Consider the following 27,902-nt stretch of genomic DNA (forward strand, 5'->3'; position numbering starts at 1 on the left):
CAAGGCAGGATCAGCAGTCATCTCATCATCATTAGAGGACTGGGTCAGAGAAGTCATCTCATTAGCATTAGAGAAAGGTGTCAGCAGACTTACGTTATTACCATTGGAAAGCAGGGTCAATAGAGTCATCTCATTCCCTTTAGAGGACTCATTATCATTAGAGGATAAAGTCAAACAGGTCAAGTTCCTTTACTGCTGCTGCTCCAGTTCCATCTGCTTTCTACTTCACATCTTAGCTCAATATATCAGAAATGCCCGGAAAGGCTCACTCCGTCACTAGTAGAGCTAGGACACTCAGTGATGGCCTGGGCTGGACTTTCCTGACATTTCCGACATGTTAACTTGGGGTAGGAAGTGGAGAGCAGCAGAGAGCGTAGCAGCAGAGGATTGGTGGACAGTATTTATGGGTGGTCATCTGTCGGTGGGCAGTATTTAATTTTTTTCTGGCCGTATGGCTATTTTTCCAGAAGGGACACTGACAGACAGGCCTCTGAGTTGGTAGGGCCCCTGACAGCAGTATACCCTGTACTGGCCTGTGGCGGCTATGTATGCAGGTACTGATGCAGAATTAGACATACATACATACATACGTGTTATTTTGTCAGCCTGATCTTACATGCACCTTAACAAACAAACATGATAACAAACCCAGAGTGATATTTCTCCTTTTCCTTTGGTCTTCTCCTCGGCAGCACTAACCAAAGTGCATCTGTCAGGCTGTTTTCCCTTCACTGCAGAATTTGCACTTTAAGGTACGCTGAGCGCCCCGCAAAGCGTTTGCATGTTTATCATTTGCATCAAAGCCCTACAGGGATCTGTCAGTAAAATGAAGTTGTGTGAAGATCAGGGCAGAGCCTCCGCTTCACAACACGTCTCTCGATAGAGGTTTATTTCACAAGGTCTGCTTACCCTTCATACTTTCAGATTCCCCTCCCCCACCCCCAACGCTATATGTCGTACTGCTCCATTTACCATCGCAGTGTAGCAAAATCCACCATCTGTTGTAAAGCTTAAGACGCTCTCAAAAGGCAGAAATGCATCTCACTACATCTAAAAAAACTTGATATGGGTTGCCAAGAGCTGCTTTTCATGTCATTCTTAGGACCTTATAATAATACAGCAAAATCACATGCAAAATAGGAAAATTCAACTTCACTGACTCCTGGGACAATGGTAGAGTTATTTACCGCACCATTAACCAAAGATTCATTAGAGCTACCATATTCAAATGCAAAAAAAAGTAGCAGAGCTGAAGCTATAATTAACTTGATACCTTAGCAGATTGACCTGCCTCCCTATGGACAGCACAGCTTGACCAAGATGATATCAGGAAGTGATAAATGATGGTGTCAGCTCTGCTGCATCTATAAGACTCCTCGGGAGTGGGATTTATGATGTTAAGATGTCATCCTGGCACAACTAGATTACCTAGTGTGAGAAAATAAGCTATTTCTGTAGCAAGTCACTCCACTGGCTTTCAGCTGGAGGTCCACCACCTTCCAACGCTATGTTGGTTACCAGCCCTCCAAGCTGCTAGACTTTTGGATTTTGAAAAAGTATAATCCTGAAAGGCAATTCCTATCCATATGTACTATTATGGGTGTTTAGAAGATGCCAAGAACTACATCATTTGTTAAGAATTCATTCTATGACTTCAGGACCTTGCATGCGAATAAGAAAAGTCTACAAAGTTATTGGACGTCAGGTTTTGAAGACCTTTGATGACTTCTTGACATGAAATGGAGCTTTTGGCATTTTCTAAACCTCTCTATAGGATATATAACCTTCATACAGGGAGATATGGACATCATGGAGTGAGGTCCACCACTTAGAACTCCATGGAGAGCGGTCTACCGCTCTGAACTTCATGGAGAGAGGTCTACCACTCTGAAATTTATGGAGAGAGGTCCACCACTCTGGACAAGAAAGACTTCCTTTCCCAGGAAAAGGCCTACTCAAGAAAGACATTGCAAAGATTGTCAGCTTTCATCAGAGACTGGGTTGGATTGATATGACCACGATAATGTCCCCAGCTCTCTATTGGGCTCTAATCATAGTAGTAATACTAGCAGGGAACTTTTTTGACCCACTAAACTCCAATGAGCTTCATGTATGAAATCAGTTGTATCGTCCATGTGCATCCTTGTGTACCTAATGAACAAAATATTTGAGGAGCTCAAGTTGGACTTCCATGAATGAAAGCTTTCTTCATACTCTTGAAGGCTCTGCCGAGATGACCTCAGACCAAAGTAACCTTAGGGTATTCCGTCCTCCATATCTCAGGTATAGTTTATTGCAGGGAAAAATTTACATCTTTAGAATTCATATTTTACATATGATGCTGTCCGGCTGGACCTGAGACGCGCCACCTCAGTGCACATCATAAATCTATACAGTTATGTAATGAGAAAGCAGTCACCAATTAATTCCTCCTGAAGGTGACCTCCAGCCTGAGCCGTGGGCTGCGCTGCTTACCTGCCGTATCTCCAATCTGCATGAGACTGTGTTTGAGGAGACAGAACTCTATGTGACATCTAATAAATATTTAAGACCACATTAAACTGGAGCTGAAAATATAAATATGGAAACAGGAGGAACTAAGACGGGAAACAAAACCATTAACCGGAAATAACTGACACCTGCTGAACATTGTGATGTGTCCTAAATATGAGATTTATAATAATCCCGAAATATCATCTGTCTATAGGACTACAGAGAAACACCAGCCACGTATGAAAATAGCCCTAGATGCAAAATGCCACAATTCTATCCAGAGGGGGCAGTATTATAGAAGTTATATTCTTATAGGGGCAGTATTATGGAAGTTATATTCTTATAGGGGCAGTATTATAGTAGTTATATTCTTGTACCTAGGAGCAGTATTATAGTAGTTATATTCATGTGCATAGGCAGTATTATAGTAGTTATATTCTTGTACCTAGGAGCAGTATTATGGTAGTTATATTCATGTGCATAGGCAGTATTATAGTAGTTATATTCTTGTATATAGGAGCAGTATTATAGTAGTTATATTCTTGTACATAGGAGGCAGTATTATAGTAGTTATATTCTTGTACATAGGAGGCAGTATTATAGTAGTTATATTCTTGTACATAGGAGCAGTATTATAGTAGTTATATTCTTGTACATAGGAGGCAGTATTATAGTAGTTATATTCTCGTATATAGGAGCAGTATTATAGCAGTTATATTCTTGTACATAGGAGGCAGTATTATAGTAGTTATATTCTTGTACATAGGAGCAGTATTATAGTAGTGTATTCTTGTACATAGGAGCAGTATTATAGTAGTTATATTCTTGTACATAGGAGGCAGTATTATAGTAGTTATATTCTTGTACATAGGAGGCAGTATTATAGTAGTTATATTCTTGTACATAGGAGGCAGTATTATAGTAGTTATATTCTTGTATATAGGAGCAGTATTATAGTAGTTATATTCTTGTACATAGGAGCAGTATTATAGTAGTTATATTCTTGTACATAGGAGCAGTATTATAGTAGTTATATTCTTGTACATAGGAGGCAGTATTATAGTAGTTATAATTTTTTAGATATAAGCAGTATTATAGTAGCAATATTCTTGTACATATGGGCAGTATGATAGTAGCTATATATTTTTTTTACAAAGGGGACAGTATTATAGTATATTTTTGTACATAGGAAGCACTATTATAGTAATCCTCTAGTATTAGGAACAGTATTATATACTTACGGTATACTGGGTAAAATCAACTGTATCTTGTACAATATTACTATATATATTATATAATTTATTTTCAATTTCGTATATTTAAAATAATCACAGAAATGCTTCTATTCCTGCCTCTTTCCGTGTTATGTTATGATCCATATTTTCTCTGATTTCTCGGCCACATTCAGTATTTGACTTATCCTTATTTCTCTTGGGACCGCAGGCTGTACATGTATCATGAATAATGTACCTTTAATGTTCCCCTGGACTGGATTAAAGGGATTAATGCTCTGTAAAATGATCTGCGCTTTTCAATTTTGTGTGTGTTTTTAAGCATGAATCAGAGAATTATTTTTTTTATTGTCTTTTTACTTTTCAGGCGTTTTAGAATGAAGTTAATAGTGTGTGAAGAATTTAATTTATTTCAATGCGGATCTGTATACTAATGTAATGTAACCTAAAAAAAGAAATAAATAAAATGGCCGTATAATGAGCGAACAGGATCTTAAATACAGGAAGCTAAATGAGCTAAAAATATTACATTGAAGATTAGCAAATTTACAAATGCTTGGATGTAAATCATTTTAGAAGTAATAAAAAACTGGGAAGCGGACAAGATGATCATATACTCAATAGGGGTTGTAAAGGATCTTCTGGCACCCCGACCGGGTACCTCCGTTAATGGACGCTCCCAGTGCCTCCCGAGGACTCCAAGCACTCCGCTCGACACCGATACCACCACAGGAACCAGGAACAGGAACAGATCTTACAAGAGCTAGGAGTAATAGCCAGGGGAGTGTACACGTATAGCAATCCCCACACACATGAGACGAGGCTCTATGTTGAATGTAAAACAGGAACACTTTATTGGGGGCTACCCGCCCGTATTTATGCAGGTCCCCATCTGCTGGACACTCCCCTAGGGGACCAGATGGAAGACTGTGACACAGGACAGATATGCAGCAATTAAGGTTACACAGACACAATACATACCCACAATGCATCATGGTTTCCTCCTCTCTGCCCTGGAGACACCCGAGGAGCAATTCAATTATCTCTCAGGACAAAGGGAAATCGCCAATACACATGTGGAGACAACAGGACAGAAATCACCATTTAAACATACAATGTCACAACTCTTACAGTAAACACAGACATTTAAAATATCCCCAGATAGCTCAAGTCGGAGTGCATATCATTAGGTGAATGGCACTCAGACTACACGAATACAATAAAATCGACATGGAGCCAAAGTCTTTAATTTCATGGCATAGCTATCTGGGTACCCTCGCATAACATAGAATACAATTCCAAAGACAGATGGTTCTGTCACACACCTCAAAACCCCACATATCCCCATAATGTATACATCCATGGATAGCTCTGATCTGGGTGAACAACCTATTCAAAAATGACCCAGATCCGAGCAGGGGTTCCCGAATTCCATGGAAGTCACATTTGGCCGGCCGCAAGCATGGCTTTCCTGCCCAAAACAGTTCCACAGATTTAAGCTGTGCGGCCGGACTATCTTCTCCTTCAAAGTTAGTATGGACCATAATCCTGAGGCAAGAGGCTGGCAAACAGGCCCCTCCAAAACCCAGTGGCGAGGTTGGTTTCGCCACAGGGGTAATCACCCTACTCCCACCACGGCACCTGGTGTTCATGTTGTATAAGTAGTATATGATACTGATATATGCACATTATTTGGCTCTTCTTTGTCGACACTACACAATACAATGCTATGTGATGGATATTGTATGGGAATCTAGATCTGTACGGTTGTCTTTTTAGGAATTATATGACATTATTATTGTGCTTTTTGGGTAGGTTTTACACAAAATGTCTACAGTGTACAAAGCATTTTGTAAGAGTGTGTAATGAATGCCGTTGTGTATCAGGTCTCTCGCCCTGTGGATCTTCTCAGACAAGATGTGCAAAGTAAAAGTTTCTCTGGAGAAGTTGCAAATCACAAGTGATATTTTCTCAGTCCCTCGAGAAGCGATGAAGGAGAGCGCTGAGTACAGTTCAGTTATTAGACGAAGGCGGCTTCTCAAAGGAAAGCAAGTGAAATAATCACTTCACCTCTGAATAAGATACTGATGAAAATCTCCTCTGTAATTGAGAGGCGCAGATTACAATCTGCACTTATTGTGAGAATCCTGAATATGAAATCTAATGTGACGGGAGAGTGTTAGCAATGGAGTGCCACGGCCGAGATTTCCAGTCTGAGCTTCACGCTTGTATTTATGTAGCCAGATACATATGAAGGGGCCCCATGGCTAAACCTCTTCACAACCCATAGACCACCATTAATAAAAAGTATTTTAACCATTAAACCACCACAGGCCCTCAGGGATATGATTGCTCCCAAGCCACGCTCATTAACCCTTAAGATTCCGCATTCGCCAGCAACCTACACAACTCCTTTTTATATTGTCTCAGGGCTTCTAAAATGAAAAGTGAAGCAACTTTGCAAACTATTGTTTTGCGCTTACAGTTCCTTTGCAGATCTATGTGTCACCATGGTAACAGACTACAAACAGACCCTGTGTCATTTGATTCCATAGTCCTATTTACTTCCATTTAGCCCTTACCTCTGAAGCTGGACATGCACTATAGATACATGTTTGTCAAACCTGCGGACTGGACATCCATCTAAAGTGTATGTATCAGGACTTTCCTCCGAAGACAGATGTCGCAGGTAATAAGGATCGGACAGGGCGATGAGTCTGGCGGTATCTTTCTTGTGTCTCCCCATTTAGGACACATGCATGCTTGGCTAAGCCAAGGGTGCAGGTGTATGGGGGGGGGGGCCAAGAAAGAAAGCGTTCAGCCGAATAAGCATTCACCAGGCATGGGAAGGCTTACTAACGTATTTGTACAGTTAGCAAGAACCATGAAAAACATGGAGGACAAAGACTACAGGATCAGACTACACAAGGTTTGTTTGTTGTCTGTTGCTATGGAGACACATAGGTCTGAATAAGAGCTGCACACACAAAAGAGTAGAAGATTTGATTTTTATGAATATTATGCACAAAGTTTGCTTTATTTTTTAATTTTAGCTGCATTAAAGCAAAAGATACAAAGTAGTTGTGAAGATGGAGGCAGCCTTCAAGATCTCCACATTCATGAGTGTAGTGAATGTTGTCTGTCCTGGAAGCCAGATTTACAATCTTCTGGGTCGATGGTCATCCTGTTTCTCAGAAACAATATGTAGTATTATTACATAAGATGATACAAGGTTAATTTTATGTGATGATTTAAAGGGGTTGTCTGTGTTCAGAGCTGAACCCGGACATATCCCCATTTTCACCCAGGCAGCCCCCCCCTGAACTGACAATCGGAGCAGTTCATGCTCCGATGCTCTCCATTGCCCTGGACTGAATTGCGCAGGGCGAAGGCATTTTCTGGAGTTCCGGTGAAGAACCGGGCTCTCCTTAGGGCTGCCAGGCGGAGGAGTCAGCCTAGCAGTGAGCCTGATGATGTCACTGGCACTGATGGGCGGACTTTAGTGCTGCCCTAGCCTGTAAAACGGCTAGGGCAGCGCTAAAGCCAGCACATCAGAGCCAGTGACGTTACTGAACACACTGCTGGGCAGAAGCCTCCGCCCGGCAGTGTGTTATTGTAAACAAAAGAGCCCTTGCCCTGCGCGATCCAGCGCAGGGCAAGTTAGAGCAACGGAGCATGAAATGCTCCAATGCTAACATCAGGGGGTGAAATTATGGGTATGTCCGGGTTCAGCTCTGAACCAGGACAACCCCTTTAAGTGCATATGAGGAAGTTACAGTTCTGGAGAAGAATAAACACAAAGCCATATCTCACTGATAAAAAAAGTAACAAACTCCAATGATGTCATCAGTAATAAAGGAAGTCAGTGATAGACTGGGGGAGGGTGTACACATTTATAGAGGGCATCTGTCAGCAGTTTTGTACCTATGACACTGGCTGACCTGTTACATGTGCGCTTGGCAGCTGAAGGCATCTGTGTTGGTCCCATGTTCCTATGTGCCCAAATGCAGCAAGTCAGTCAGTTTCATAGGTACATATCTCCTGACAGACACTATTTAAAGAAAAGTAAAAAATAAATCGCATTGTATCAAACCTCAGCTCTAAATGGAGTATAAAGAATGGAGACTTTCATTATGGTCATAAAAGCTGCCTCCAGGGACATGTGTACTGTATATTTGTATCATTGTCTTTGTATTTCTTGCAAGAAATTTTGCAAACACACATAGATAGGAGATAGATAGATAGATATGAGATAGATAGATAAGAGATAGATAGATAGATAGGAGATAGATAGATAGATAGATAGATAGATAGATAGATAGATAGATGATAGATAGATAGATAATAGATAGATAGATAGATAGATAGATGATAGATAGATAGATAGATATTAGATAGATAGATAATAGATAGATAGATAGATATGAGATAGATAGATAAGAGATAGATAGATAGATAGGAGATAGATAGATAGATAGATAGATAGATAGATAGATGATAGATAGATAGATAATAGATAGATAGATAGATAGATAGATAGATGATAGATAGATAGATAGATATTAGATAGATAGATAATAGATAGATAGATAGATATGAGATAGATAGATAAGAGATAGATAGATAGATAGGAGATAGATAGATAGATAGATAGATAGATAGATAGATGATAGATAGATAGATAATAGATAGATAGATAGATAGATAGATGATAGATAGATAGATAGATATTAGATAGATAGATAATAGATAGATAGATAGATATGAGATAGATAGATAGATAGATAGAGAGATAGATGATAGATAATAGATAGATAGATAGATAGATAGATAGATAGATATAGGAGATAGATAGATAGATAGATATGAGATAGATGATAGATAGATAGATATGAGATAGATAGATAGATAGATAGATATGAGATAGATAGATAGATAGATAGATAGATATAGGAGATAGATAGATAGATAGATAGATATGAGATAGATGATAGATAGATAGATAGATGATAGATAGATAATAGATAGATAGATAGATATGAGATAGATAGATATGAGATAGATAGATAGATAGATAGATAGAGAGATAGATGATAGATAATAGATAGATAGATAGATAGATAGATAGATAGATATAGGAGATAGATAGATAGATAGATAGATAGATATGAGATAGATGATAGATAGATAGATATGAGATAGATAGATAGATAGATATGAGATAGATAGATAGATAGATAGATAGATAGATATGAGATAGATAGATAGATAGATATGAGATAGATAGATAGATATTAGATAGATAGATAATAGATAGATAGATAGATAGATAGATAGATAGATAGATAGATAGAGAGATAGAGAGATAGATAGGAGATAGATAGATAGTCACAGATAACACATGGATATTTTATAATGAATTACTACATCTTCCATTTCTCAAAATTCTCTGTTCTTACACCAGCATTTTCATTTCTGTTATCAGGAGCTTCAGAGAGACGCCAGGTTCCTGGTAGATGGGGCCAGCATATTTGACATTATGCAAGGAGAAATAGGTAGGAATATTTTATGGTTCTACTTATAATAGCTGCGTATTGCATAATACCAATCATCATAACCGTGGGTCAATAGAAAAAATCACAGAGACAGGCACCACTTTTCTCCGTGATGCAGACCAAACAAGCCCCTTGAAGTCTATGGGTCCATGAAAAACCACTGACGGAATACAGATAGCATTTGTTTTCTGTCAGTGGCTACAGTGGTTACCTGGATATTATTTTTCAGCTGACCAGTGACCAGTAGTGTCTGTGGAATACATAAAACGGACACACGGACCAAACACAGATTCCTCACGGACGAATTTTCCATGAGGCGAAGCCATACACAGACATAGAATAAATTGATACAATTCTGTCTACCTGAGGCCACCAATAGGGGGAGCTCACAGTATACAAATTAATACACTGCTACTGACATCAGTGCTAACAAGACATATTTATGTAAAGAGCTCCACCTGCTGGTGGCTGCAAGGAGAAATAATTTTACCATTTCATTTTCTATGTGGCTTCTGTGTTGTTCCTTCCTGAATCTGCGTGACTTCCTGAGACCCTGAGCCACCGGAAACTATGGCCGTAGCATCTCTTATGTTTATGGTTGAATCTTTGGTTCCGGCAACATCTAATAAGATCCTTACAAGATTTATTTTTGCTCTACAGGAGACTGTTGGCTTCTCTCTGCTGTTGGGGCTTTAACTTTGCATCGAAAATTTCTGGAAAATGTTGTTCCCAAAGATCAGGAGTTCACGTCCAAGTACGCTGGAATCTTTCATTTCAGGGTAAGTGGTGAATAGTTTTGTTGGATATTTATTGGGCAGCATGGGGTGCCAGTGACTGAGTGCAGAGATACTATGGGGGGAGGTTCACCATAGACTGACGTCATATTCCCAGTGCTGCTGGAGGATACCCCTAAGGCGCATGTACCTGGACTGAAACCGACAGCAGTTCTCAGGTTTCTCTAACAGTGATTTAGCTTCGACTTTACGTGATGGAACCCTTTAGACCGGGGAAGGGTACAAATCCTGTCCTACCACTGAGCAGTCAACAGAGCTGCCTTAACAAAGCATTAGAGGTCACATGTGAAGATATTTTGCTGTGCTCCTCCAAGACACCTCAAGACAACTCTAAAGTCCTCATCACTGAAACGAAGAATGATGGAGGAAGCGTCCCAAGAAAAATAAGCCCGAATGGGGTCATCCAATTTGGAAAAACAATTTTCATATACCTGTTAGGAAATTTTGAGTTAATAGAGGTGGGGTCCTCTGTTCAGGACCTTTTGGAGATTGATTATAAATAGCATCTTTTTATCTCTCTCTCTCTGGGGGACCTGTCCGGTATTACACAGATAACCTAATGATATGAATGTACACTGTGTAATGCTTCATTTCCCCTGTGGGGGCGCTGTAGGGAAATTGTGCACTTACTTCCAGGTTTCCACACTGATCAAAACAGATCTCTGGGGGTCCCAGCATTGAGACATTGTATGATCAACTTATTATCAAGGGACCAGTAGGGATTGTCAAGAATAGACACTTGCTTGAATGAGAAACAGGAGGAGCCCAATCACATCTCTTACATCTGTAGGATGTCCAAAAACACCTAAACAGTGGTTCTGGAAAACCTTTTTGCTAGAGGAACTTGTCCAAGGGGCCACATACTGAAATGTATTCTTATAAAGGAGCCACCATGTTGTACAGCGCTGTACTGAGTCAATCTGAGAGTCAACTTAGGTAAACAAGAGAGGGATGAGATGACCCTTAATAACAGAAATCTCGGGCCTCCTTAAATACATTCTTCTGGCCTTCTTACATACATTTGCTCACACTAGATCACATTTGATAGGGTGGCCTATGTATGGACCGATATGGGGACACATTCTATCCTATAAATGGAACTCAGTAGACCTACCAATCTGATCTTCTGGGATGTCGCAACATTGTATCAAGTAGAATGTTTATCTTATAATCCTCTTAGATGCAGTTCCAATTTTTTTACTGCAATTTGTAAAAGAGAGAATTAGGGAGCAGAAGTCATTTAAAGAGATAATTGATTGTTAATCCTTACCCATAATGAGTAGAATTTTTCGTATAATAATTATAAGTATCAGTTGATGTAATGAGGCAGACGTATCACCCGCAGGAGCCTCGTCAGGTGTTTTTTCAGTTCAGCTCTAGAAGTCTTAATCCCATTTTAAGAAGAGTTTTGTTTGTCCTCACACCTGGATTAGTCTGGATAATTTATTCCAAACAATGTGCAGATTACCAGAGCAAAGCCCGGTGTGCAAACATTTGTCTATAGTACGTGACGGGGGTGCTATGAGGTCACCTTTCTGTGTACATATAAAATGTGACTATGTAGGAGTCAAAAAAACAAAACAAAAACAACGCCTATGCTAGGAGATTCTGACTGAAGGTATCACCCATGGTGACTATGTCTGATGAGATTTGTGCTTTTCTCCCTTAGTTCTGGCAGTATGGAGAATGGGTGGATGTGGTTGTCGATGATCGGCTGCCGATGCTTAATGGAAAATACTTGTCTGTGCAACCACGTGTCAGCCATGAGTTTTGGCCTTCCCTATTAGAGAAAGCATATGCTAAGTATGTATCATCATTATATGTATTTATTTTATTCATGGGTGTAACAGTGATGTCACAGTACAAAGATAATACACACAGTGATGTCACAGCACAAAGATAATACACACAGTGATGTCACAGTACAGAGATAATAAACACAGTGATGTCAGAGTACAGGGATAATAAACACAATTATGTCACAGTACAGAGATAATAAACACAGTGATGTCACAGTACAGGGATAATAAACACAGTGATGTCACAGTACAGGGATAATAAACACAGTGATGTCACAGTACAGAGATAATAAACACAGTGATGTCACAGTACAGGGATAATAAACATAGTGATGTCACAGTACAGGGATAATAAACGCAATGATGTCACAGTACAGAGATAATAAACAGTGATGTCACAGTACAGGGATAATAAACACAGTGATGTCACAGTACAGGGATAATAAACACAGTGATGTCACAGTACAGAGATAATAAACACAGTGATGTCACAGTACAGAGATAATAAACACAGTGATGTCACAGTACAGGGATAATAAACATAGTGATGTCACAGTACAGGGATAATAAACGCAATGATGTCACAGTACAGAGATAATAAACACAGTGATGTCACAGTACAGAGATAAAAAAAAAACTGTGATGTCACAGTACAGAGCTAATAAACACAGCGATGTCACAGTACAGAGATAATAAACACAGTGATGTCACAGTACAGGGATAATAAACACAGTGATGTCACAGTACAGGGATAATAAACACAGTGATGTCACAGTACAGGGATAATAAACACAGTGATGTCACAGTACAGGGATAATAAACACAGTGATGTCACAGTACAGGGATAATAAACACAGTGATGTCACAGTACAGGGATAATAAACACAGTGATGTCACAGTACAGAGATAATAAACAGTAATGTCACAGTAAAGGAATAATAAACAAAGTGATGTCACAGTACAGAGGAATAATAAACACAGTGATGTCACAGTACATGGATAATAAACACAGTGATGTCACAGTACAGGGATAATAAACACAGTGATGTCACAGTACAGAGATAATAAACAGTAATGTCACAGTAAAGGAATAATAAACACAGTGATGTCACAGTACAGGGATAATAAACAGTAATGTCACAGTAAAGGATAATAAACACAGTGATGTCACAGTACAGGGATAATAACACAGTGATGTCACAGTACAGAGGATAATAAACACAGTGATGTCACAGTACAGAGATAATAAAACAGTGATGTCACAGTACAGGATAATAAACACAGTGATGTCACAGTACAGGGATAATAAACACAGTGATGTCACAGTACAGGGATACAAAACACAGTGATGTCACAGTACAGAGGATAATAAACACAGTGATGTCACAGTACAGGGATAATAAACACAGTGATGTCACAGTACAGGGATAATAAACACAGTGATGTCACAGTACAGAGATAATAAACACAGTGATGTCACAGTACAGAGATAATAACACAGTGATGTCACAGTACAGAGATAATAAACACAGTGATGTCACAGTACAGGGATAATAAACACAGTGATGTCACAGTACAGGGATAATACACACAGTGATGTCACAGTACAGGATAATAAACACAGTGATGTCACAGTACAGAGATAATAAACACAGTGATGTCACAGTACAGAGATAATAAACACAGTGATGTCACAGTACAGAGATAATAAACACAGTGATGTCACAGTACAGGATAATAAACACAGTGATGTCACAGTACAGAGATAATAAACACAGTGATGTCACAGTACAGGGATAATAAACACAGTGATGTCACAGTACAGGGATAATAAACACAGTGATGTCACAGTACAGAGATAATAAACACAGTGATGTCACAGTACAGAGATAATAAACACAGTGATGTCACAGTACAGAGATAATAAACACAGTGATGTCACAGTACAGAGATAATAAACACAGTGATGTCACAGTACAGGGATAATAAACACAGTGATGTCACAGTACAGAGCTAATAAACACAGTGATGTCACAGTACAGAGATAATACACACAGTGATGTCACAGTACAGAGATAATAAACACAGTGATGTCACAGTACAGGGATAATAAACACAGTGATGTCACAGTACAGGATAATAAACACAGTGATGTCACAGTACAGAGATAATAAACACAGTGATGTCACAGTACAGAGATAATAAACACAGTGATGTCACAGTACAGAGATAATAAACACAGTGATGTCACAGTACAGAGATAATAAACACAGTGATGACACAGGGATAATAAACACAGTGATTTCACAGTACAGAGATAATAAACACAGCGATGTCACAGTACAGAGATAATAAACACAGTGATATCACAGTACAGGGATAATAAACACAGCGATGTCACAGTACAGAGATAATATACACAGCGATGTCACAGTACAGAGATAATAAACACAGTGATATCACAGTACAGGGATAATAAACACAGTGATGTCACAGTACAGAGATAATAAACACAGTGATGTCACAGTACAGGGATAATAAACACAGTGATGTCACAGTCCAGAGATAATAAACACAGTGATGTCAGAGTACAGGATAATAAACACAGTGATGTCACAGTACAGGGATAATAAACACAGTGATGTCACAGTACAGGGATAATAAACACAGTGATGCCACAGTACAGGGATAATAAAAACAGTGATGTCACAGTACAGAGATAATACACACAGTGATGTCACAGTACAGAGATAATACACACAGTGATGTCACAGTACAGGGATAATAAACACAGCGATGTCACAGTACAGAGATAATAAACACAGTGATGTCACAGTACAGGATAATAAACACAGTGATGTCACAGTCCAGAGATAATAAACATAGTGATGTCACAGTACAGGGATAATAAACACAGTGATGCCACAGTACAGGGATAATAAAAACAGTGATGTCACAGTACAGAGATAATACACACAGTGATGTCACAGTACAGAGATAATACACACAGTGATGTCACAGTACAGGGATAATAAACACAGTGATGTCACAGTACAGAGATAATAAACACAGTGATGTCACAGTCCAGAGATAATAAACACAGTGATGTCAGAGTACAGAGATAATAGACACAGTGATGTCACAGTCCAGAGATAATAAACACAGTGATGTCAGAGTACAGGATAATAGACACAGTGATGTCACAGTACAGAGATAATAAACACAGTGATGTCACAGTACAGGATAATAAACACAGTGATGTCACAGTCCAGAGATAATAAACATAGTGATGTCACAGTACAGGGATAATAAACACAGTGATGCCACAGTACAGGGATAATAAAAACAGTGATGTCACAGTACAGAGATAATACACACAGTGATGTCACAGTACAGAGATAATACACACAGTGATGTCACAGTACAGGGATAATAAACACAGTGATGTCACAGTCCAGAGATAATAAACACAGTGATGTCAGAGTACAGAGATAATAAACACAGTGATGTCACGGTACATAGATAATAAACACAGTGATGTCACAGTACAGAGATAATAAACACAGTGATGTCACAGTACAGAGATAATAAACACAGTGATGTCACAGTACAGAGATAATACACACAGTGATGTCACAGTATAGGGATAATAAACAGTGATGTCACAGTACAGGGATAATAAAGACAGTGTTGTCACAATACAGAGATAATAACCACAGTGATGTCACAGTACAGAGATAATAAACACAGTGATGTCACTGTACAGAGATAATAAACACAGTGATGTCACAGTACAGGGATAATAAACAAAGTGATGTCACAGTACAGGGATAATAAACACAGTGATGTCACAGTACAGGGATAATACACACAGTGATGTCACAGTACAGGGATAATAAACACAGTGATGTCACTGTACAGAGATAATAAACACAGTGATGTCACAGTACAGGGATAATGTACACAGTGATGTCATAGTATAGAGATAACAAACACAGGTCTTTCTCTGTTTGTACAGTCGTTCCAACATATGGAGGGTGGAATTCCATCGGGTGGAAACGTTGCATATCAGTCTATGTTGGAGGACGCCGTTCTGCCGCTCCAGATCAAGGAGGGTGTGCTTTGCGGTGTACGAGTGGCTGAAGTGCATACAAAGTTTCCTGGCCATTTTTAGGATTTCTTGCAGATGGGTGGAAGACTTTAGGAACCGCTTGACAACCAGATTGAACACATTGCCATGCAGGGGGCATGGCTCAGCCCTCCGTGACGCAGCACCAACACCATGTTATTCCCGTTGTCAGTCACCATGGTTCGGATTTTGAGTTGTCGCGGAGAAAGAAAGGATTTGATTTCTTGATGAAGGACACGGAGCAGTTCCTCCCCTGTGTTACTCCGTTCGCCCAGGCAAACGAGGTGTAGAACAGCGTGACACCGCCGTGCCCTGCACATGTGGTATGCTGGAGGAGCAATGTGACTTGTCCCTTCAGTGGAGGCTGGGGACACAGTGGAGGCTGAGGAGGCAGAGGCGGACATTGTCGCAGGACCAATGACGTGCTGTGGAGGCGGAAGCAGCGTCACCTGGCCAAGTTGCTGGTGTGGCTGTGCAGGAACCACATTCACTTAGTAGTCCGTAAAGGACATATATTGTCCCTGACCGTAGTTACAGCTACCGACCAATTTTCCCAAAAAAGGCTGCATTACAAACAAATTTTACCACTGAATGGCTAATCGACGCAATTACTCAGTCCCTACAGAAGAAAGTCTACATTCATCGACCAATTTTCTCCAAAAAGGCTGCATCCCCAAAAAAATTCACCACTGAATGGCAATGTAAATTCACCGCAGAACGGCTAATAAGACGCACTTATTTTTCCTTAAGACTATATAACTGCCGCCGTGAACGGCAAATAATACTTTTTTTTTGCCACTAATACACACCAGAAAGGGCTGTAATTTTTTCACTTCAACACACAACAGCTAAGACCCCCCCCCCCACTAATACACAACAAAAAAAGGGCTTTATATATATAACTGCACCGCACAAAGGCTAATAAGACCCCAATAACAAGCAAGCTTTGCTGCAATTACAGATGTATCATCTATTGCAAACCTTAAAGCAGCTGTATAATGGCAATTTAGATCCCCAGTCAGTGCAGCAAGGTGTAATAGGATTGTTCCCATTACCCAGGCTGTAACCTCCCCTACTGAATCTGTTCTGCTTCAATACTGTGGAATGATTCCTTCCTATCCTTTCCCTACACTTCTAATGATCTTTCCCTGAACTTCTATTCAGCAAAATAAAAGTTTTCAAGTCTTTCCTAGCACTGTCCCTAGCGCCTGCTGACGTCTCTCCCTGCACTAAGTGCACTGGAAAATGGCTGAATCCAAGATGGCTGAGGCTACTTATAGGGCTGTGACATCACATCGCTGGCTGCTGATTGGCTGCATTCATGGCATTGTGGGTGATCCCTTGTTCCCAGAGTTGCTTGCTCCATGTTCCAACACGTGCAGCAGCCAATTTATTTGGTGCAAATCGAATAATTCCTGAAATCGAATTCCACTTCACGTCAGCTTCGATTCGCTCATCTCAGAACAATCCTTCCTTGTGTGGCATCTTCCTGACAATTAGCTGATCTTGGGGGATGGATGCCATCCTGGGTGGACAACCCCTTTAAGAGAGTGTACGAGGTATATGCACAATGCCAGCTTTTTACCCTATTATACCATGGGGCAGACTGAGGCCCTCCGCTTATTTTGTAGGGGAAAATATAGTGACAGTGTGAAGTGCTTGGGTGTAACCACTTCCCCTTACATCCTTCAAATTGCTGCTTTTATCTTTTCAGGCTGCGAGGGTCGTACCAGAACCTGCACTGGGGATTCATCTCAGAGGCACTGGTGGATTTTACAGGAGGGGTGCAAATGGATTTTAACCTATCCAAACCCCCATCGGATCTGAGAGACATTGTTTTAGCAGCTGCACAATCAGGATCTCTTATGGGATGTACAACACCAGGCGACGTAAGTATATAATCCAATAAAAAGAGCAGCGACAAAGAAAAGCTATGAAAGTATATACCATATGTATTGTAAACAGATAACATTACAGAACGTTATAAAACTTTTAATTGCTGAGAGTCCCAATTTTGTGGAACTGTCCAGCAAAGCAGATCATAGGCCGAGTTACATTCTGTATCAGAGTACATTAATGGTGCAGATTTCCTGCAGTAGCAGCTCCATCCAGAGCTCCAGAGGGGTGCATTAGAAATCTTTAGCATGTCAAGCAGATTTCCACAGTGGATTTCACATAGGGTTAAATCTACTGCAAATCAACAACACATTTTTATTGGAAATGACGATGTCCCAATCCTTATATTAGATAGTTATGTTCAATTTTATAATGGTGGAGTCACTGTGTACATACATTACTTATCCTGTACTGATCCTGAGTTACATCCTGTATTATACTCCAGAGCTGCACTCACTATTCTGCTGGTGCAGTCACTGTGTACATACATTACATTACTTATCCTGTACTGATCCTGAGTTACATCCTGTATTATACTCCAGAGCTGCACTCACTATTCTGCTGGTGCAGTCACTGTATACAAACATTACTCATCCTGTATTATACTCCAGAGCTGCACTCACTATTCTGCTGGTGGAGTCACTGTGTACATACATTACATTACTTATCCTGTACTGATCCTGAGTTACATCCTGTATTATACTCCAGAGCTGCACTCACTATTCTGCTGGTGCAGTCACTGTGTACATACATTACATGACTTATCCTGTACTGATCCTGAGTTACATCCTGTATAATACTCCAGAGCTGCACTCACTATTCTGCTGGTGCAGTCACTGTGTACATACATTACATTACTTATCCTGTACTGATCCTGAGTTACATCCTGTATTATACTCCAGAGCTGCACTCACTATTCTGCTGGTGGAGTCACTGTGTACATACATTACTTATCCTGTACTGATCCTGAGTTACATCCTGTATTATACTCCAGAGCTGTACTCACTATTCAGCTGGTGGAGTCACTATGTACATACATTACATTACTTGTACCGATCCTGAGTTACATCCTGTATTATACTCCAGAACTGCACTCATTATTCTGCTGGTGGAGTCACTGTGTACATACATTACTTATCCTGTACTGATCCTGAGTTACATCCTGTATTATACTCCAGAGCTGCACTCACTATTCTGCTGGTGGAGTCACTGTGTACATACATTACATTACTTATCCTGTACTGATCCTGAGTTACATCCTGTATTATACTCCAGAGCTGTACTCACTATTCAGCTGATGGAGTCACTGTGTACATACATTACTTATCCTGTACTGATCCTGAGTTACATCCTGTATTATACTCCAGAGCTGCTACTCACTATTCTGCTGGTGGAGTCACTGTGTACATACATTACATTATCCTGTACTGATCCTGAGTTACATCCTGTATTATACTCCAGAGCTGCACTCACTATTCTGCTGGTGGAGTCACTGTGTACATACATTACTTATCCTGTACTGATCCTGAGTTACATCCTGTATTATACTCCAGAGCTGCACTCACTATTCTGCTGGTGCAGTCACTGTGTACATACATTACTTATCCTGTACTGATCCTGAGTTACATCCTGTATTATACTCCAGAGCTGCACTCACTATTCTGCTGGTGCAGTCACTGTGTACATACATTACTTATCCTGTACTGATCCTGAGTTACATCCTGTATTATACTCCAGAGCTGCACTCACTATTCTGCTGGTGGAGTCACTGTGTACATACATTACTTATCCTGTACTGATCCTGAGTTACATCCTGTATTATACTCCAGAGCTGCACTCACTATTCTGCTGGTGCAGTCACTGTGTACATACATTACATGACTTATCCTGTACTGATCCTGAGTTACATCCTGTATTATACTCCAGAGCTGCACTCACTATTCTGCTGGTGCAGTCACTGTGTACATACATTACATTACTTATCCTGTACTGATCCTGAGTTACATCCTGTATTATACTCCAGAGCTGCACTCACTATTCTGCTGGTGCAGTCACTGTGTACATACATTACATTACTTATCCTGTACTGATCCTGAGTTACATCCTGTATTATACTCCAGAGCTGCACTCACTATTCTGCTGATGGAGTCACTGTGTACATACATTACTTATCCTGTACTGATCCTGAGTTACATCCTGTATTATACTCCAGAGCTGTACTCACTATTCATGCTGGTGGAGTCACTAGTGTACATACATTACATTACTTGTACCTGATCCTGAGTTACATCCTGTATTATACTCCAGAGCTGCACTCACTATTCTGCTGGTGGAGTCACTGTGTACATACATTACGTATCCTGTACTGATCCTGAGTTACATCCTGTATTATACTCCAGAGCTGCACTCACTATTCTGCTGGTGCAGTCACTGTGTACATACATTACATTACTTATCCTGTACTGATCCTGAGTTACATCCTGTATTATACTCCAGAGCTGCACTCACTATTCTGCTGGTGCAGTCACTGTGTACATACATTACATTACTTATCCTGTACTGATCCTGAGTTACATCCTGTATTATACTCCAGAGCTGCACTCACTATTCTGCTGGTGGAGTCACTGTGTACATACATTACATTACTTATCCTGTACTGATCCTGAGTTACATCCTGTATTATACTCCAGAGCTGCACTCACTATTCTGCTGGTGGCAGTCACTGTGTACATACATTACTTATCCTGTACTGATCCTGAGTTACATCCTGTATTATACTCCAGAGCTGCACTCACTATTCTGCTGGTGCAGTGACTGTGTACATACATTACATTACTTATCCTGTACTGATCCTGAGTTACATCCTGTATTATACTCCAGAGCTGCACTCACTATTCTGCTGGTGCAGTCACTGTGTACATACATTACATTACTTATCCTGTACTGATCCTGAGTTACATCCTGTATTATACTCCAGAGCTGCACTCACTATTCTGCTGGTGCAGTCACTGTGTACATACATTACTTATCCTGTACTGATCCTGAGCTTGTACACTGACATACCCCTAACAGTTTAGCTGAGCTCATATAATGCAGGAGAAGAGGGAGTAGGCATTTGCCAGGAGGGTTCCCTTAATGAAAGAATAACATTTCTCAGGCAATAAAACAGGAGGAAGGACCTCACATGAGCTCATGTTGCAGTGCCACTGTTTTGTGGTGGTTGTAGAGCATCGCTGCACCTTTAAATACTCTGCTCAATCCTGCCTGAGATCCTCGCTTCTGTTTTTCCCGGCCGTCTTATTTGCACATCATTGTGAACACAAATCCCAACCTGTATTCAAGCTTCTCCTGCCAGCAACAGTCAGTAAACTCTCCTAAGCCTTCACTAATCTGTCCACCGGGCAGGAACCTGGCACCACCAGCAGAGGTGACTGCAAAGTCCAACAAACCGAGGCAAGACTTAGTGGTTTGAATTAAAGGGGTTGTCCGCGATGACAGTCTTTTTAACTAACATTAGTATTCACCGTTAAATGTATCTGTAAGGTCCCCCTGAAGGTTTCTAGTTTTTTTTTCTCTCCTTCGGGGCTCCTCCGGGTCCCTGAGACTGCGCTCGGTATTGTTTACATTGCAGCGCTCCCTCTATGTAATTTCTTGCCGCAATATTCCTTTTCCTTCCATTCCTCCCCCTCATCTGTAAGGACATGGGAGGCGTCCCATATGCATAATCCATGTGGCCCCATTCAGTGTACATGCAGATGAGAGGCGTGCACTGTGCTAAACAGCAGCGTTCCCTGCCTCCAAATCAACCTCCTTCAGCCCAGAATAGCGCCCCCCTGTGCCCGGTGACGTAACCGACACAGAAGGGCGTTCTCTAGCGGTTCCCTCCTACAAACAGCCTCCTTGAGCGCTCTAGAAGGCATCTCCCTGTCGGTGACATCACCGGGCTCTTTGCTAAGTGGAAGACGAGGCTTAGCACACCAGTAAGGAGCCCGGTACGTCACCAGCTGAACAACAACAAAAAAATCACACTTCCGGTTCTCAAATCCAGTCTGAGGATTGGGGGCATCAGAATAAAGAAATAAGGATAGAACCCACATATATGTAGGAAAAGCAGCCTATTTACTAATAATCACCGAACCCGGACAACCCCTTTAAGGCCTGAAGTTTGTACATATCCTTACCTGAAACGTCCGATCATATCAGCTGATAGAAGGGGAAAATTAAAGGACACTGTCTCATTACGGCCAACTCCTTTAATCTCAAAAGTTTCTTCTCAGAGTCCAAGGCAGGGACTCTTCCCATGATGTTCATATGCCCAAATAATGCATCAAATTCAACAATCCTTTTAAAGTCTGTGAACACCTTCAAGCATTATTTGCTTACTAAATGCAATATGAAGCATCTTTCTAACTAGTCTTCATTAAAAGTCTTCTACCATTTTGCTTCTGCAGAGTGTGCGTAAGTCTTTCACCTAGCTGCCAGTGCTGCTGAATCTGACATAGAATCGTCAGAGCTCTGCTCCTGTTTCTAACTGTTCTCTCTGCTCTCCCCCTCCCTGCTCTCAATATTAGAGATAGCAGCATGGAGGGGAAGGGTGTTCTTGACAGCAGATGTGTGTGGAGAGGAGGGAAAGCATCCATGGAGCGCAGCTCGTACAGATTGTAGAAGAGTACACACAAGGCATTCTGCTGGGGGAGAATCACATAGTCTGTGTACAAGTGTAGAGAGAATGCAGAGCACCCATAGCAGACTATGCAGGAGGAGGGAGGGGGAATCGCACAATCCTCAGCATCAGTGACTGTGCCCACATTGTGCTCAAAATACATAAAACCCCACCCCCATGTCCCACTAAGCCACACCCGATCTGGTTAGGCCACGCCCCCCACTCCTCAGCCAACAGGGAGAAAATCAACTTCTGTCAGCTGCAGGGGTGGGAGGGAGAGTGACTTTCTCCCTGCAGCTCACACTCAGACAGCACAGTGCTGCTGTCTTAGAGTGAGCTGTTCAAGAGGACACGCCCCTGATCCAGTTAGCCATGCCCCCTCCCACTCCTCAGCTGACAGCGATGGAAAATATGAAGTAAAAAATCAACTTCTAGGTCCCACTAAGCCACGCCCCGATCTGGTTAAGCCACGCCCCTCCACTCCTCAGCCGTCAGGGATTGAAAAAATGAAGGTAAAAATCAACTTCTGTCAGCTGCAGGGATGGGAGGGAGGGTGACTTTCTCCCTGCAGCTCACACTCAGACAGCACAGTGCTGCTGTCTTAGAGTGAGCTGTTCAAAAGGACACTTAAGGTGTTGAGGTCACTGTCAAGGGAGTGGTATGCTGTGAAACTCACTGTTAAAGGGGAAGGCTGCTATAAAGGTCAATGTTAAGGGGGTGGGCTGCTGTGGAGGTCCAATTTTAAGGGACGGAGCACTGTGGGTGAGGGGCAGTGGAGGTCACTGCTTTGGGGGCAGAGTGCTGTAGAGGTCACTGTTATAGTGGATAGTGTTGATATCTTTTAACGACACACACAAACATTAAATGAAATTGATTAAATATACCCGAGCAAAGCCGGGTCCTTCAGCTAGTATATATGTATATACACACAGTATATATAATTATATCACATGAGAATCTATTCCATAAATAATATTTCATATCATTTTATTTCAGCTCTATACTGGGAACATTGAGCTGGAGAATGGCCTCGTCAAGGGTCATGCCTACACCGTGACTAACGGCACCCAGGTAACGCATAGGGATAGGGCCGGCTTATATCTGATAATGGAAGGTGTTTCTCCTCTAAATACTGAGAATCCTACTCTTAGCTCTGGAAGAGGGAAGGACAAGACTAATAAGACTTCGTAGAGATCCTAATATTATATATGAAGGCATTCAATCATTGCAGCCATATTTATATCCCTCTATGGGAAGGCTGAGGACATCAACCATCCCATTATAATATAACAAACATCAGAGGGAGATGATATCTGCAGGCTGGAATCCTACGTCATTCTTCATCATTGTTGTCATTAGTAACTATTGCATAATGTCAATGATTCAATATGGCTGCCATTTGAATCACCTCCTAATGGACCTAGAGTGATGGAAGATAGGATTGATCCTACATAAAACAAAGCAGCCAAGATAATAGCTCTAAGGGTGTAGTGGTAAGAATTGCATCCGGTACCTGGTGCCTATGGGGGCTCATCCCTGACAACTTGGCTGCTCTCTGAAAATGCAAGAGGGGACATTAAAAGGGTTGTCTCATCTCAGACAATGGGGGCATATTGCTAGGATATGCCCCCCATTGTCTGATAGGTGCAGGTCCCAGCGTTGGGAACTGCACCTATGTCCTAAATGGAGACCCGAAAGTGGTGGAGGGTGCAGTGCGCATGCACAGCCACCCTCCATTCATTTCAATGGGGTGGCTTGGCAATTTCCGACGGGACCATAGAAGTAAATAGGAGAGGTGGCCAGTCATGCGCGGTGTACTCCCATTCACATCTATGAGGAGAGCGCTGGGAGTTGGCTGGACCGGAGTCCTCCAGCCACCACTTTGTAGGGCTCCGTTCCCGAAATAGGTGTAGGACCCCCACCTATGAGACAATGGGGGCAAATTGTAGCGATATGCCCCCATTGTCTGAGATGAGACAACACCTTTAAGTTTTTCTATATCAGAAAACTGTATGGTGCCCAGGATAAAGATTTCCCAGACTGCAAAGAATCAGTGAAAAGGCTGATTACCGCTGTATAGTCCACAGAATTGTGACTGCAGGTTTGAACTATTAGAATATGAAATACAATGTATCTACTCCATGGCTGTTCAATTCCAGAATGCAAATCACCAGATATGTATATGTGGATTTGGATCGAAACAAGAAGGCAACACTGTCTAATAGAAACCAAAAGATATAAAAAAAATATTCAACTTTTGTAATGCTCTCCAATGAGCCATTTCATGTCCATTCTATTCTTTATCTTCCAATTCAACCCAAAAAGAGGTTGATAGATTGTGAGGTTAATTCTAAATTCTATAATCCGAAGAACAAACTCAACCAGTTCCTGTCCTCCCTTTGACCGATTTGACAGCTGAAGCAAAGTCAAAGATTCTGTGGTTGAGACATTTACTGAGGTTCTGACAGACAATTGAGAATTTTTTGAATTTCTCTTCCTATAAGAAATCAGTAGAAAGTGATACGACCGTTTTTTTTTTTTGTTTTTTTGGAGGGAAACAGTGTAATTTACTCTCCAGTTACAATATCAAGTAGCAGAATATGGTTCTGCTAACAACAACCTGTTTGCAGAGAAACAATGATAAATTCAACAAAGTTGGAACTATTTCAATGCCAATATTGTCCCAGAGAGAACTTGTTTTTTCAAAGAGCCTGGAAAAAAGAATATAACTACTATAATACTGCTCCTATGTACAAAAATATAACTACTATAATACTGCTCCTATGTACAAAAATATAACTACTATAATACTATTCCTATGTACAAGAATATTACTACTATAATACTGCTCCTATGTACAAGAATATAACTACTATAATACTGCCCCTATGTACAAGAATATAACTACTATAATACTGCCCCCTATGTACAAGAATATTACTACTATAATACTGCTCCTATGTACAAGAATATAACTACTATAATACTGCTCCTATGTACAAAAATATAACTACTATAATACTGCTCCTATGTACAAGAATATAACTACTATAATACTGCCCCTATGTACAAGAATATAACTACTATAATACTGCTCCTATGTACAAGAATATAACTACTATAATGCTGCCTCCTATGTACAAGAATATAACTACTATAATACTGCTCCTATGTACAAAAATATAACTACTATAATACTACTCCTATGTACAAGAATATTACTACTATAATACTGCTCCTATGTACAAAAATATAACTACTATAATACTGCTCCTATGTACAAAAATATAACTGCTATAATACTACTCCTATGTACAAGAATATTACTACTATAATACTGCCCCTATGTACAAAAATATAACTACTATAATACTGCTCCTATGTACAAGAATATAGCCACTATAATACTGCCTCCTATGTACAAGAATATAACTACTATAATACTGCTCCTATGTACAAGAATATAACTACTATAATACTGCTCCTATGTACTAGAATATAACTACTATAATACTGCTTCCTATGTACAAGAATATAACTACTATAATACTGCTCCTATGTACAAGAATATAACTACTATAATACCGCTCCTATGTACAAGAATATAACTACTATAATACTGCTTCCTATGTACAAGAATATAACTACTATAATACTGCCTCCTATGTACAAGAATATAACTACTATAATACTGCTCCTATGTACAAGAATATAACTACTATAATACTGCTCCTATGTACAAGAATATAACTACTATAATACTGCTCCTATGTACAAGAATATAACTACTATAATACTGCCTCCTATGTACAAGAATATAACTACTATAATACTGCTCCTATGTACAAGAATATAACTACTATAATACTGCTCCTATGTACAAGAATATAACTACTATAATACTGCTCCTATGTACAAGAATATAACTACTATAATACTGCCTCCTATGTACAAGAATATAACTACTATAATACTGCTCCTATGTACAAGAATATAACTACTATAATACTGCTCCTATGTACAAGAATATAACTACTATAATACTGCTCCTATGTACAAGAATATAACTACTATAATACTGCTCCTTATTACAAGAATATAACTACTATAATACTGCTCCTATGTACAAGAATATAACTACTATAATACTGCCTCCTATGTACAAGAATATAACTACTATAATACTGCTCCTATGTACAAGAATATAACTACTATAATACTGCTCCTATGTACAGAATATAACTACTATAATACTGCCTCCTATGTACAAGAATATAACTACTATAATACTGCTCCTATGTACAAGAATATAACTACTATAATACTGCTCCTATGTACAAGAATATAACTACTATAATACTGCCTCCTATGTACAAGAATATAACTACTATAATACTGCTCCTATGTACAAGAATATAACTACTATAATACTGCCTCCTATGTACAAGAATATAACTACTATAATACTGCTCCTATGTACAAGAATATAACTACTATAATACTGCTCCTATGTACAAGAATATAACTACTATAATACTGCTCCTATGTACAAGAATATAACTACTATAATACTGCTCCTATGTACAAGAATATAACTACTATAATACTGCTCCTATGTACAAGAATATAACTACTATAATACTGCTCCTATGTACAAGAATATAACTACTATAATACTGCCTCCTATGTACAAGAATATAACTACTATAATACTGCTCCTATGTACAAGAATATAACTACTATAATACTGCCTCCTATGTACAAGAATATAACTACTATAATACTGCTCCTATGTACAAGAATATAACTACTATAATACTGCTCCTATGTACAAGAATATAACTACTATAATACTGCTCCTATGTACAAGAATATAACTACTATAATACTGCTCCTATGTACAAGAATATAACTACTATAATACTGCCTCCTATGTACAAGAATATAACTACTATAATACTGCTCCTATGTACAAGAATATAACTACTATAATACTGCCTCCTATGTACAAGAATATAACTACTATAATACTGCCTCCTATGTACAAGAATATAACTACTATAATACTGCCTCCTATGTACAAGAATATAACTACTATAATACTGCCTCCTATGTACAAGAATATAACTACTATAATACTGCCTCCTATGTACAAGAATATAACTACTATAATACTGCCTCTATGTACAAGAATATAACTACTATAATACTGCCTCCTATGTACAGAAATATAACTACTATAATACTGCTCCTATGTACAAGAATATAACTACTATAATACTGCTCCTATGTACAAGAATATAACTACTATAATACTGCCTCCTATGTACAAGAATATAAC

General features: G+C 39.8%; 1 protein-coding gene across 1 annotated transcript in view; it reads left to right on the forward strand.

Annotated features, from left to right (window-relative positions):
• The window catches only part of LOC122936253 (calpain-13-like), a 139,431-nt gene that overhangs the window by 45,720 nt on the left and 65,809 nt on the right, over positions 1-27,902 (forward strand). The window contains exons 3-7 of the mRNA XM_044292369.1: positions 9,211-9,280; positions 9,941-10,059; positions 11,744-11,877; positions 17,717-17,891; positions 23,558-23,632. Coding sequence (XP_044148304.1) covers positions 9,211-9,280; positions 9,941-10,059; positions 11,744-11,877; positions 17,717-17,891; positions 23,558-23,632 — 573 coding nt within the window. The remainder of the gene's footprint in view (positions 1-9,210; positions 9,281-9,940; positions 10,060-11,743; positions 11,878-17,716; positions 17,892-23,557; positions 23,633-27,902) is intronic.

The sequence above is a fragment of the Bufo gargarizans genome, chromosome 4 (assembly GCF_014858855.1).
Source record: "Bufo gargarizans isolate SCDJY-AF-19 chromosome 4, ASM1485885v1, whole genome shotgun sequence".
Lineage (NCBI taxonomy): Eukaryota > Metazoa > Chordata > Amphibia > Anura > Bufonidae > Bufo > Bufo gargarizans.